The sequence below is a fragment of the Chroicocephalus ridibundus genome, chromosome 4, assembly GCF_963924245.1.
Source record: "Chroicocephalus ridibundus chromosome 4, bChrRid1.1, whole genome shotgun sequence".
Classification (NCBI taxonomy): domain Eukaryota; kingdom Metazoa; phylum Chordata; class Aves; order Charadriiformes; family Laridae; genus Chroicocephalus; species Chroicocephalus ridibundus.
This window is the reverse complement of record NC_086287.1, coordinates 48,773,893-48,788,243: the sequence shown is the minus strand read 5'-3', so window position 1 is coordinate 48,788,243 and position 14,351 is coordinate 48,773,893. Positions and strand designations below refer to the sequence as shown.

The 14,351-nt window shown below is 41.7% G+C and overlaps 1 protein-coding gene across 4 annotated transcripts; it reads left to right on the top strand.

The window, feature by feature from the left end:
- Nucleotides 1–1,121: 1,121 nt before the first annotated feature.
- On the top strand, nucleotides 1,122–12,860 carry LOC134514407 (1-aminocyclopropane-1-carboxylate synthase-like protein 1). 4 transcript variants are annotated; one of them, XM_063332216.1, is made up of 13 exons: nucleotides 1,122–1,175; nucleotides 3,868–3,938; nucleotides 4,486–4,555; nucleotides 5,708–5,774; nucleotides 6,231–6,328; nucleotides 6,913–6,990; nucleotides 8,491–8,591; nucleotides 9,296–9,385; nucleotides 10,444–10,489; nucleotides 10,639–10,780; nucleotides 11,386–11,528; nucleotides 11,897–12,050; nucleotides 12,274–12,860. In XM_063332216.1, exons 1-13 carry the CDS (start codon nucleotides 1,164–1,166, stop codon nucleotides 12,570–12,572), a joined length of 1,371 nt encoding a protein of 456 aa, XP_063188286.1. In that variant the 5' UTR covers nucleotides 1,122–1,163; the 3' UTR covers nucleotides 12,573–12,860. The 4 variants fall into 4 exon arrangements, with proteins under 4 accessions (XP_063188286.1, XP_063188289.1, XP_063188287.1 ...); XM_063332219.1 differs by having other exon boundaries at nucleotides 11,712–12,050; nucleotides 12,274–12,411; XM_063332217.1 differs by lacking the exon at nucleotides 1,122–1,175 and adding an exon at nucleotides 1,223–2,035.
- The last annotated feature ends 1,491 nt before the right edge of the window (nucleotides 12,861–14,351 follow it).

The following is a 14,351-nucleotide window of genomic DNA, read 5'->3' as shown; positions in this document are numbered from 1 at the left end:
TGGTAGACTTTTTTTTTTTTTTTTAAAAAATGACTTCTGACTAACACTCAGCACTTTTTTTGCCTGTTTACGCTTGGCCGCCCCGTTGTAAGTAGCTCATCATACCCCCCTTGTGGCACAAAGGCTGAGTGCTAATACTTCATGGCAAATGATTACTGAGTGACAAGTATAGTAAATATAATTAATGATTTATATGTGGATGACTTTTAAATAGATCCCGCATTCAGATACTGACCTACTTGAAACTTTAAAAATGTTTTATTATTATCCCTGACTTTAGTCAGGAGGTGCTGGGAGGTGAAATTTACATTTTTAAGACAGAAAAAGTCAAGTTTTGATACAAGGTGGATTATGAGGCGCAAACTGCCTCTTGTACCAACTGTTGTCTATGTAGGAGGTAGTTTTGTAAACAAATGCCTAAAAGTGGACTTCTGCTTTAGTAACATCATAAACATACGGTTGCTTAGCTTTCCTTTTGCATTTTTAAAAATGTATTTACCAAACCTCTTCCAATGATGAAAGTGTGCTAGTAGATTTGAACTCTTCAAGATCTAATGTAGTGCTAAATAAGCAGCGCCAAATCCTAAACTTGGAACTGTAGGGTCATCTCTCTACAGGGGAAAAATTTAGTGTTTTAATCGCTTTTCATGACTACATGTTTATGTGGTTTCTGAGCAAATCAGTGGAGTGGAATGGTAATGACTGATAAACAAATGCTTTTAGGTAGAGAAGTGTATCCAAAACCTTGTTTAAAACTGCTGCAGAAGGGTAAACCTTGGTTTTCTCAGAATTGGTTTAGAATTTCTTTTGTAGTTAGGTATATACCAGTGAGTGAATTCAAGATTAAGTTAAACATACCCTGTAAAGAAGTATAAACCGTTAGTACGTATGCATTTATGGACAGTTTATTGACTAAGAAGCTGAGTGCCTGGGATATATATGTAAACACACACATGTAGATATGTGTCTCGAGTTATATATAGTGAAGTTTATGTGAACTGTGTTTTGACGTTTCGTTGGTAAGCTTTTAGGAGGCAATTTAGTGACGTGGTAGCTAAGGGGATGTACGCACATGTTTTTTGTGTCTATAAACAATAAATTATTTTTTTTTCTAGGGTATAATAAACTTTGGCACCAGTGAGAATAAACTCTGCTTTGACCTGATGTCTAAGCGGGTAAGTCCTATTCCAAAAAGAAATACTGAATTTGCTGTGTAGTTCCTTCTTAGTGCTTGCACTTTCCTAGAGTTATTGCTGTTGCTCAGGTTTCTCTGGTTTTCGTTGTGAATTTTTTTATTTGTTGGAAGTAACTTTTGAATCCAGCTATTTGCACATTTATGGATGTTCTTTTTCCAGGAGGATAGGAACAAGGGTGATTTTCTGTTTCTCTTCATGATGGGTTTGTTTCCCTTTGGGGATGTAGTTGACTCAGAAAACTAAATGAAAATAAGATGCATTTTATTTTCTCTTGCTGACATTAGTTGATTTTATACAGAGGTTTTGAAATTAGTTTTGAACTCTACTTAATTTCAAGGATCCTCACATCTGTCCAGTATAAAGTCACACAGTTTGGACACTGCTTCTGAACTTCCCTGAAATGCGTGAGAGTGGCAGCAGTAGATGGTGGCAGCTCTTGAAATCTCTCAAAATCAGAGTGGGTCAGCTGCTACTTGCTCACTTTGTTCAGTTGCAACAGGGAGAGGCATGAAACACAACTGTTCCACTCAAACATGAGGAAAAGTCAAAAGAAAACAAGAGAACCGTGCTGTAGAGGAATGTTTCTTGATTTCCGTTAAAATCACTGCCCAAGTGCAGCCTGCGAGGCGGGCAGGTGGCAGTTTCTCCTGCCTGAAGTTGTCTGTGGGGAGGGAAGGTGGCTCAGGGTCGGACAGTCGGCCTCTGCGGTTTGAAGTTCATGGTTGCTCCCATTCCACCAGTTCCCACCCTCAAAATGTTCCTTGTTTTATTTCTGCCTGCCACTCCACTGACTCGGGGGGACGCTACCCCACCACTCCGCCTTCCAGCTAAAAGAACAGGTAAGGCAGAGCTGCTGCCTGCACGAACAAGGGGCCTTCTAGGCTGCATAGGTGGTACCTTCCTTCCTTCACTGTCCTTTCCCCTTAAAACTAACACCAAGGCTGCAGTAAGTAGTGCAGAGGGAGATGGTAGTCAGCTGCATCTTAATTAGCCTTATTATGAAAATGAGTTAAGACTTTGTCAGCTGTACTGAGATGGCTCATCTCACTTGTGGCAATGAGCTGAACTAAGATATTGTTGCCAGTTTCTCAGCCCTTGCTGCCTGGAGTTACACTATGGATGCACTGAATGCAGCACCAGCTGGGATTGTAGGCAAATAATTTGTTGCTATTTGGGACAATAAATACTTAGTGTTTCTAAAGTAACATATTTCTGTCTTCAACTTTTGACCCCTAAATTAGAGAACATTTTGTGGCGTGAGATCTCGGATGGTCTGCCTTTCATTTGGCCCATCTGGTTTCCTTAGCCCTTAATGCATTACCTTTAAGGGTTATCCTCTTTATTATTGCATAGTCATTTTTGGCCAAGTCTGCTGATATGTTTTATGTTGCGTTCTCTAGATAAGTTTAGGAGACAGATCTAAGGAGGCACACTTCTGTGCTACATAGGCTTCCAGAACATCTACAGATGAATAAAGGAACTTTAATCCTTTAATATCAGGTTGTAATTCTGCATGGGATAAGGACAGTGTCTTTAAACTCCAGAGCTTGGCACCAGTTATTAAAACACCAATACAGAATGTTGTGGTTTTGTTATTATGTGAGAAACTTTCACACTGCATGTTGAATTTCCCTCCTTCCTCGCACTATTACCTACTTGTTGTGTCTCCCCACCCTCACCTTTTTTTAATATTAACTCTTAGACTTGGTTGCCATTAAATATTTGGAAGGTACATTGTACATAATATTTGTTTGTTCCCTTTTTGTTTATGTAAAATGCTCTTCTCTCTGCCTGTATCTCCGCTGTGCTTTCCCTTGCAACTTCATAGAACTGGATTATGTGAAACCCTGCTATTGACAACCTTGAAAATATTTAGATGAAAGCAGTGTGATTACTTTATCTAAATATAAACATTAAAAAGGGCTCAACAGTTCAGGTGAATCTCTCTTTGAGATCAGAATTAACTCCTAATAAGGAACAAAGTGCCTGCCCCAGGGAAGTATTATCAAGAAGATAATTTCATTTTTCTTCTGTCTTTTGAAAGCTCCCGTTATGCTTTAACACGTATCAAAATTTATCAGAATTACAGATCTGCAGGAGCTGCAGCAACTTGGAACTGAGGCATAAATGAAAGCTAAAATTAATTTAAAAAATAATATATGGAAAGTTTTTTTTTAAAAAATAGTGACTGTGATTCAAAATCCTTTCTATGTCCTCCTGACAATCTAGACCTGAGCTTTCACAATTGGGACTTACTTCCCAGTTGAAAGCTGTTGTCGTCAGAGCTTAGGCAAAGCACTTTCTGGGACTCTCTGAGTTGCTTCATTTGCTGAGAAGTCTTCTGCAGGCGTCTCGGTCATGAGCATTGTGTGTGTTGCCTGTTCTGCGTCCTTTTTGTAGATCTCTGTGCAGCGAAGTTTTGGCTGCAATAACTTAGCAGAAGCCCATACTCACATAACCTGAAGTTATCGCTGATCAGTTTGCTGGTCCTTGCTACTCCAAGCTGCATTAATTTTGATGGTCAGTGGCTTTCTCAATCCAGTTTTACAACTGTTGAAGTCGCATGTGTGTGTGTGTCTATGCAGGTATGTGCCTGTACGTGGATCCAGTCTATCTCCATGTTTCCGATATCAGTGATTGTGCTTTTAATGGTTCTTCTCGTTGCTCCCAGCTGACACAGACTGATATGAATCTGATGGAGCCTCCACTGCTTCAGTATCCTGACTGGAAGGGACATATGTTGTAAGTCTTCCCTTTTCTGTAACGCTTCTCTTTTTGACTACTTCTCTGATGAGCGGAATGGATGAATATAAACCGCTTCTGCTACGCTCACTAGTTAAAACTTTTCTAGGTCATTTAATCATCTTTTTCTTTGCAAAACTGTAAATTAGCTGCCCTACCAACTCATCCAGTTAAAAATCCTTTAATGGGAGAGAAGATGCAAATTTTCTAAAGCAAACAAAGTTTTAAAAGCACTGTATACATTAACAAATTAGGTAACTCCAAACAGTTCTTGAAACACAGTGAACACTTGGGGACTTTAATCCTTCTCTTCTGTGCCTTGCTTAAAGCTCATCAGAAATGTATGCACCATTGTAGACACTATCCATGACACTTTTGCCATGTGTAAAAGTCATGTCTGTGGCATGGGCCTGAGCTATCCTGTTTTCTAGCTATTTTCACCAGACTTTACTATGCCCTGGCTTTATTTTCCTGAGATGTGGACCTGGGGAAGCCCAGCCTCTTGGAGAATAAGCTGAATCGATATTTGCTTTTGTGTCTTTCTCAGTTTACGGGAGGAAGTGGCTCGATTTTTGACCTATTACTGCAAGGCCCCTGCACCTCTTAAGGCAGAAAATGTGGGTAACCCACTTTCCATTGGTGTCTGTTCTAATGTATTGCCGTTTGTTGTCAAACAGTTTAATCTTTTTTTTTAAAAACAAATGATTGGGTAAGATGACAGCCTTTTATCATGTAACTGAGATTGATTCATAGCCATTTCAGTAGCTTTTGATGCACATTTCAGCCAAAACACTTCGGGTCTACTGTATATTTGCACGATGCTTTACCTTTGTGTGCCAACTCCTCATGCTAGTGCTCTCAGTGGGGCTTTATGTTTTCACCTCCTCATTCCGCTCTGGGACCTACTGTGCCTGTATCCCTCAGCCTTGACAAAGAGTGTCCATTGTTTCAGTCCAGTTTAATTTCATCCCATTCTGCTGTTACACCTCAGGACAAAAATCTGTAACTGAGCCAAGAGTCATTTTAGCCTGTAAAAACAGACCTTTACAAACTTTGTGGCAGTGTTGTAAGGAAGGCATCCAGACCTGAGTCTCCGCAGGACTTGCTGGCTTGTGAGAGATGCAGGCTGGGCGCAGGCGCTTGCGGGGGTCAGGGACTCCTGCCTCTGCTGAGTGCTGAAGGCAGCAGGAGCTGGTGCAGCCATTGCTTTTCTGTCTGCACTAATTCAGCAGAAGCCCATATTTCACGTGAAGTGAGGTTGCCACCGATCAGTTTGCTGATCTCTGCTTCTCCGAGGCAGCAGATTCTGCCTGATACTTGGATGGAAACTCATTGGACCTGTGAGCATCTGTCTTCTACAAGGAGTCAAACCTGCTCCTGTACGAGACAGTGTTTTCCACTTTTGTCCAAACTGGGCAGGAGGTCGGAGCTGCTGTTACCACAAAGAGATGATAACACATATTAGGTGATGAAAAGCAGTTTGCTTTTCTAGCAGTTTAGAACTGCTCCCCCATTTTTTCTCTACTTCAAGCTTACTCTTTTTCTAAATTGCTTATTAGAGTCAAGAACGGCACCGTGAAGTGTCTCTGAACGACAAAGTGTCTCTGAAACAAAGAACAGGACTAAAATGGTAGAAGTGGTATTTCAGCAGGAAAAATCTGGGGAATTGGGGAGAAAATATATTTCAGTGATATGGTCAGAAATTATTATTTTATAATGTTGTCTTTCTGTAGATGGTTTTATGACTAGCCTCTCTCTTCCTTCTGTAGGTGATTGTTTTAAATGGCTGTGGCTCGCTATTTTCTGCGTTAGCTACAGTCCTTTGTGATCCAGGGGGTAAGTGAATGGTTGGAAGATGTTTTTAATGTTTCTTTTTGCTGGAAAATAATGTGTTACTCTGTTTAAATACTGTTTGGTGGGAGGGAAGTAGTGGAATTGGCATTGGCCTACTGCAAAGTTCTTGTTTCCTCCAAGATTTTCCTGTGAAATTCATCATCTCCATGGTCTGCAGATGTCATGCACTCACACTTGGTGTCTTGCGCTGTCTGCCTCCACTGTTCCGTGGTGCCCTGTTTTAGTTCGTTAGAATAAATGTGGGCTATACTCATGCTTAACTGGGTTCTTGCAGAAGATTAAAGAAATTAATGTAGAAATAAAGTGGAGGAAAAGGCAGCAACATTACAGTGTTTCCAGAGGGCACAGCTGTAAAAAAGCTTTCATGTTTGGCTGAAGTACATTAGAAGAGAAGGACTGTGATCTGTGGGTAACGAATTTTGTTTTCTTTGGTTCCAGAGGCCGTTCTGATTGCTACTCCCTTTTATGGTGGTATCACCCAGAGTGTCTTCCTCTATGGTAACGTCAAGCTGGTGTATGCCTATTTAGACAGTAAGGTAAGATCTGAGGGAAGGGAATACCAACCTCTGTAGTTAAAAAATAATTGATACTGGAAAGTGCCGAGCTTTGGAAACCTCTGAAAGCAGTCTTCAGAACAAGGGTAGGCTGCAGCCTGTGGACATTTTCCCAATTTTTGGCTGGGAAACTGAGCACATAATTTGCAAGAATGTTGTTTGAGACCATAAATCTGGATTCCAGTCTTGTCCTTTTCTGGTATCTTACTCCCAATAATGGCTCTTGAGAGGAAAAAAAAATGGCCATTTTGAGCCTTGGAGACAGAAGTATGTACTGTCCTACTAAAGATGGTCCCAGGGGTGGAAGAGCAGATGGAGATCTTGCATTGTTTTAGTTATTCAAGGATAACCAGAGAATTCTCTGTGTGTGGCCAGTCTATGATGAATATTTATTTGATTTTATTTATTTATTTATTCTCTCTGTAGTATAAAAGGATAAGAAGATGGATGCTAGGTCATTATTGTTGGGTTTTTATTTTCTTTTGGGGAACATTCTTCAGGGGATTAGCTCAAGGCGGACTCTATTGAAATAACTTGGCCTTTTTTGTTTTTGTGATGTCTTTCAGATTACTGGAACAAGCACTCGGCCTTTTCAACTTACAGTGGAAAAACTGGAGAAGGCCTTGCAGGATGCCCGGGCAGAGGTGAGTGTAGCTGAGCTTCATATTACCAGTTAAGTCTACAATATATTTGAGACAACAGGTCCCAGAAGGGGCCTAAAGATCAAAACATTTTCAAAACCTATCACCTGGCTTTCTGGTTGTCCTTGTAGACCCCCTGAGATTAGACTGCTTGCAAACTCAAGGGCAGTCTTAGGGGGAATCTCCTGGTGTTGTGTTTGTCCAGTTTTGGTCACAGCAGAAAGGATAAACCAGGAGTACAAGACCATTCACAAAGCACTGGGACCCATTCATATCACCAAAAAAAAAAAAAAAAAAGTACTTGGGCACGCACTAAAAAGCAAGAACTACTCAGGGTTTGTCCTTCAGGATGGCCAGCTGAGTTACCTCAAAACTGACTGCTCTACATGGTAACCCACTAAGACCACCGAGAATTTTTGCAGGAGAGAGAGAGGTGCAAATCTAGAGGATAAATGCAGGTGAGCATCAGCTTTCTGAAGAGTTAGTCTGTAAGTTTTGACATTGTCCTAAGCCCTATGTGTGTTTAGCTGCATCTTTAGATCATTACCAGCTCTGACATGTCCAGCCAAGTGTGGTCTAAATGAGAACAGTTTGCATACACATAGCTCAAATCCCTATCTTTCTTGCCTCATTCGTGGGAAATCTTCAGTAATTTGTTAAATCCCAATTGCTGATACAGCTCAGAGAAAGTTCTCTTCCGTGCTAAGAATGTGTGAGAGCATTGTTCCCATTCATTGGTGGATCAGATGGCAATGGTTGTTGCAGAATCCCTCTTTTCAATATCGCAGATTCAGTCTGTAATCTTTTCCTCAGTTCACTTTGCAAGTGATATAATTGTAAAAAAATAATCTTAATTTGTGGCTAAAAGTTTTCTCATACAGTTTTGGGCCCCTGACTACAAGAAAGACACTGAGGTGCTGGAGTGGGTCCAGAGAAGGGCAAGGAAGCTGATGAGGGGTTTGGAGCACAAGTCTTATGAGGAGCAGCTGAGGGAGCTGGGGTTGTTTAGCTTGGAGAAAAGGATGCTGAGGGCAGACCTTATTGCTGAACAGGAGGTTGTAGAGAGGTGTGGGTTTGTCTCTTCTCCCAAGTAACAAGTGATAGGACAAGAGGAAATGGCCTCAAGTTGCGCCGGTAGAGGTATAGATTGGATATTAGGAAAAATTTCTTCACTGAAAGGGTTATTAAACATTGGAACAGTCTGCCCAGGGAAGTGTTTGATTCACCATCCCTGGAGGTATCTAAAAGATGGGTAGACGTGGTGGTGAGGGACATGGTTTAGTGGTGGTTTTGTCAGTGTTAGGTTGGTGGTTGGACTCAATGATCTTAAAGGTCCCTCCAACCTAGACAATTCTATGATTCTATGATTTGAACCTTTGAGGTGAAAAATTATGCTGGAAGATTAAGGGGAATCTTGTGTCACACTCACTGTTCAAATAGAGGGACTGAAAATTCATCCCATGGTGGGCGGTCTCTTAATACTGCATTATTTGTGTTCTGCAGGGTGTCACTGTAAGGGCCTTAATTCTACTGAATCCCCAAAATCCCCTTGGGGACATCTACTCCTTGTCAGAGCTACGGGATTACCTGGAATTTGCTAAAAGGTATGTCAGTTTGGAAGGCCGAGGCATCCTGAGTTGGATACAGCTTCCATAATCTGGTGGACTACTCGCTGTCCCTGAATTTATCTGTGAATATCTTTTAAGTCAGGCAGACAGTCTATTCTTCAAACACAGTGGTGGGCTTAGGAGAGGAGAGGTGCATGCTGGGGACAAGGGAACATGGACCATGCAGTCATCTGGAGTGGCAAAACAACTTGCATCAAGGAATGCAAGTTTTATTTGTTGATAGTCCTAGCAAACGCTATGGTGCTGTGCTTCTCTGGTAGGAAGCAGAGTTCCTTTCCTCTCAGTTTCTCTGTATCCGCAAAGACAAAGAAGTATATGAATACGGGTTCCCAGCTTCATCATGGATCATGGATGCTCTCTGAGATTCAGAATCTGTGAGATTCTGAGTGAAAGATGATACAGCTTATTCCAGACAGGTAGTAGTTAATCTTCACCAGTGCATTGGAAATTACTGAATTTTTATCTCATTATAAGGTTGCAGTGGATGACAGGTGGATACATCTCAAATCGCTTCAACGTACATATAATAGACCTTCTGAGTTGTGAAAAAAATGTTTTACTTCTGCAAAATTTGATGTCCCTCTTCTTTGTATAAAGCAAGTCTTTGCAGGCCTGAACTTACTTCTGCTTCTAAACCAGGAGCAGCCGTCTTTTGTAATCTCCATTTTGTCCTTTTGCAGACATGAATTGCATGTGATAGTAGATGAGATCTACATGCTGTCAGTTTTTGATGAATCAGCCACGTTTCACAGTGTCCTAGGCATGGACAGGTAAAATCAGCTCCTACTTCCCTGGCCATCTTCCAGTGACAGTTCAACATGATGCCTTGCTGAGAACTTGTGACTGGAAGTTAAGTCATGAGCTAGCAAATTCTGAATCTGCCTTACACTGATTTCCTTTTTTTAATTTTTTTTTTTTTTTGTAATTTCTGAGTGGCAAATGCATTTGGTCAAGTGCAATCTAGCAAGTGAAAATGGTAGTTAGTTTTCTGTCATGGTACACTTTTCAATGTGTGCTTTGGTATTTGCTTGTGACAGTCCCCAAAACTGGAAACAGATGTTTCATTTGTTGAAGTGAGACTTTTCTTCCTACCTAAACATTGTTACCTCTTTCCCACATTTCTGTTGATGCCTGTAAAGACTTTCTGTTGCTGTTTACTTTCTTTTTTTTTTTTTCATACAGTAGTCACGAATCACAGTGTTATTACAGACTGGAGAATGGGTTTTATTAGATATCGATTTAATGAGATGAAAAAATTTTCAAATCTCACCTTTTAAAAATATGATGTGTTGTGTTGTTTTGTTTTGTTTTGTTTTGTTTAAAATTTCTAGTTTTCACCAGTGGTGCTATCTTTCTTTTTGTGCTCAGTTGCAAGGAAATAAAATACACTTGGTTAAGTGTTAGCTCAGTGTTGCTGGGCCTGGATGTACAACATTGCAAAAGAAGAACTTTATCTCCTTCTGCAAAGTATTAGGGTTTGAAAGAAAGAAAATTACTTCTAATTCTTGGAAAATACATTGGCACGGGCCTGATTTCTAGCATTATACGTATAAGCTTGATATGTGCAGGAAATCTGCGCATGAAATATGGCAGTTGCAAGTATCTGTATATCTGAAATATTTAAAAATTGCATCTAAAACTAGTTCCAGGGAGCTCCTAGCTTCTGAAGTTAGGTCAGATATGAATTTTCCCTGCTTGACTGATGTTCCGTCCTGCACTGTTTGTCACTGTGTAATGCTGCCTCTCTGTTTCTGCAATGCTGCACTGGTGATCCAAAAGCTTCAGCACCTATGACACTAATTGCCCATCTGCATCCTTCTACATACAGATTGCCTGATCCACAGCGGACTCATGTGATGTGGGGAATAAGCAAGGTGAGTGCTGGTTGCCATCGTGGCGTGGCTTCCTGGCTGGTAGGGTTGGCCTGGTGTCCTCAGGTTCCTCATGCTGGAAAGAACAAGGTAGAAGTAACAAGGTCCCGGTCTTCCTGTGTAATAAAGTAGTCTCTCTGTGTCTTCTGCAGGATTTTGCTGTCTCTGGGATTCGTTTTGGTACTTTATATACAGAGAACCAAGATGTTGCTAATGCAGTGGCTTCTTTGTGTTATTTCCACGGGGTTTGTGGACCTGTCCAGCACAAGGTTGCACAGCTGCTTAGAGACAGAGGTGAGCAGTAGCTCCATGTATGGTCCTCTGCTGTTCTGTGTGTCTTGGAACCCAGGGGATCCCCTCCCCTTACTTTCCCAAGTGGTCTCCTGTTTGTACAGCTTAATTGACAGTCTTCTGTAATCCTGAAGCTGCCCATGTAACATGAAGCTGACGGTTCTAAAGAGAAGGATCATTTCTGCAGAGCTCCTGATCAGCAGAATTAGAGGAGCGTCTTTGAAGAAGTGTGATAGCTATTTGTATAAAAATAGCCAGTGTTGTGTAGAAGCAGCTGAACAGAAACAAAGAATACAGGCTTGTGGGACGAGGGAAAATGGAACTGGATTTCTAGCTTTGCCCTGGATGGAGTACTGACAGTCCGCAACAACTAGGAGCTATGAATGTAGGGAAACTTCCTCAGGACGGTAAGGAAGATATTATTGCGCACAGACATGAAACTGCTAAATAGTTCTTGCCCCTCTGTTTGCTATTTGAGGAAATAGAAAACAAAAAAAGGAGGTGAAGGATGAAATGGAAAAAGGCACTGTGAGTGTTTTAGAAACTTGAACAGATCTGAATTCTTTCTCAGTTTGTGATTTTTTTCTTTATCTTCTCTTTCTGGTCAGACTGGATCAACCAGGTATACTTGAGGGCCAACCATGCCCGCCTAAAAGCTGCCCATACGTATGTGACAGACGAGCTGAAGACGCTTGGGGTTCCTTTTCTCAACCGCAATGCAGGCTTCTTTGTCTGGATTGATTTCCGAAAGGTTGGTGGTCCTAGGAGGGGTTGAGGGTAGGCGCATGGTGCGACTGTATCTAGAGGAAAGTTGAATATTGTGATAAACATTTTGTTTTAACAAATCTGTTCTCTGATGAGCAGAGGGAAGGGCTGCCTGGTATTTCTGTCCGTTCTTTTCCTTTCGTCTGTCTGTGCATTTCCGTCCTTGCAGGAATCTTACTGCTCTCAAGCCACTTTCCTCCCCATTTCTTCCTTTATATCACAACTGCTGTACTTCAGAGGTAAAAGGTGTCTCCCCTGGCCTTTGCAGACCTCATGGGAATCACAAATTCATGAGGATCTCAGTGAGTTAGCCTGTATGTTACTAACCTCTGCCCATTCTGATGACTCTCCTAGTACCTTAAGACAGGCACATTTGAGGAGGAGTTGCTGCTCTGGAGACGTTTTCTGGATAACAAGGTCCTCCTGTCCTGCGGTAAAGCCTTTGAATGCAGTGAACCTGGGTGGTTTCGCATCATCTTTGCTGACAAGACCCACCGGCTACAGTTAGGTGAGTAATGTTTTCTTCTCTTTTTCTTCCCACCAGAAATTCTGCAGTACTGTTTCCTCCTCTCCTTAATCCTAAACTTATCCTATGACTATTATTATCCTCTTGTCTTCTCCGTTCTTCCTCCCTTTCCTTCCATCCTCCATTTTTTTCTGGATCTGACCAATCTGGGGACGCTTGTGGCTAAACTAATTCACTAGTGTTTATCCTCCTTGTACCACTGCAGGTATGCAACGGATCCGCAAGGTTTTGGAAGAGAGGGAGCAGGAGATACTGGCTGAGGAGAAGGAGCAGCCTTGTCAGTCAGATCAGGATGGCAAAGCAGATAGCACAGATGAAGTCATTTTTGTGTCCCGCCACCAGGAGCCTGCCTCTGCTGGTAGCTCCAACCTTGGTGACCTCATTGGCCTCCTGCAGCAACAGATGCGTTCGTCCGACTGGCTACAGAAAAATACAGCCGAGCAGTTTGCACAGGAAAAGCCAGAGATCTATGACGTATTCACCAAACTGGTGGGGAAGCAGTAGGGGTCAGTGTGCCTTCAGGGGGCTTCCTGAGCAGTGACTGACCCTGGGCCCCTAGCAGCTCAGCAGTGACTTCCAGCAAATAATATATTTTCTGTATAGCAAGAAAATCACTTTGTAAAACCCCTCCTCTCCCCCCTGTTTGAGATCTCTGATTTGTATTATATAGGTGCATTCCTTGGATTGGGGTGAGGGTAGGGAATGGTGGGGGTCTTGTTCGCCTGCTGCCCCCTATCCTGCAGCGTCGCTGTATTTTGTATTTCATTTCTAATGAATATGCTCTTAACTCTCTTATAAGGTCCTGTGGTGTCATTTTTTATGCTTCTTATTTCGTGCTTTCCAGGAAGACAGAGACTTGAGATTGTTAAAATGTGTAAAGTTTCCTTTTTCCTGAATGATGATCAGATGTAACTAACTATTTTGGGGCCAGAAGATGCCTGGTTTCGCAAAGAGGTGGTTTTGTGAGATAGAACCCAGTGTCAGCCCTAACTTAGCCTCAGCTAAGCGTAAATAAGCACGTGTATGCATTCATCTGCTTGGGTGAGGCTCTTAGGACCATGGTCATCTAGTCTGTTCTGTTAAAGCTTTTCATTTTGAGTTGGTTTCCAGTCTAACCTCAGTTCAGACAGTATCTAACACCCTCAGTTGGTGAAATGCCCGTTTTTGTTTCTGTCCTTCCTTTTTATATTCATATAAATAAACGGCATCCGTTGGCCTCTTGGCATGGTGTCCACAAAACAGCTAAGAACAGAGAGCCAATTGAAGGTTCTTCCTGCAGCCTTCCCGTTCCTGGAAGTTCATCCCTTCTGGTTAGCAGTGAGGTATACTGGCAGGGCCATGCAGAGAATGCTTCTGCCACCGTGCTACGTGTACCTACTTTAAGCCCACAGGCTTCCAGGGTGGCGCCTCCACCATTATCAGGGTGATTAAGGCCATTTTTTATCTATGTTTGTCAAATTGCAGGGTATTTTTTTGACTAAACAGTATTCTTCAGTCTCCCCTCTTTCCTCCCTTTTCCATTTTAAAAGACACTGTTTCCTGTATGATGGTGATGAAGTATTTCAGTTGGAAAGCTGCTTTCACACACACAAAGCTCTTTAATTTCTGGTACTGTGAAATTTTACGTATCTTAAAGGAATTTAAGATGGGTTTTTCACAAACATATTAATCCAGAGTTCAAGGAAATTGCCCATGAAAACTGAATGGAAGTGTGCCCTTCTCCTGGTGTTATTTGTTCTAGGAGTAACTAAGTTTCATCCTGGTGGCATTATGGAATCTGTTTATATAATGAGTTAGAGAAGTGAAAGGTAAAATTTAGGCTAAATTCTGTGCTGTCAAATAGTTGGAATTTGCTGATCACAAGTGAAGAACCGTTTTCTAGTCTTCTGAACAAGCCTTAATATGAAATTGGAAAGGCAGTAAAAAAATACGTTGTCCCATGAAATGCATGCATCTTGCTTAGATTTCTTCTCTGTAGATCATTTAGGAGAAGGGAAGTATTGAGAATTAACAGGAAATTCAGATTATTCTTTTGTTCAATCTTCAAGTAAAACAGCTTTCATCGTACAGTTACTTTGTGAGGTAGGATGTCAGTGACTGATGGCTCACAGGGGTACCATTGTGGCTCTGCTGCTTTTGTTCTTGGGCAGATGGGCATGTCATAATGAGTGACAAAAGCATATGTCTGTATTGTAAACCATATTACCAAGGCGTAGGGAGCAAATAATTGATGTGACTGCACTTCGGTGGGGTGACGGTGGAGAATTGCCGGACAGTGAAAAA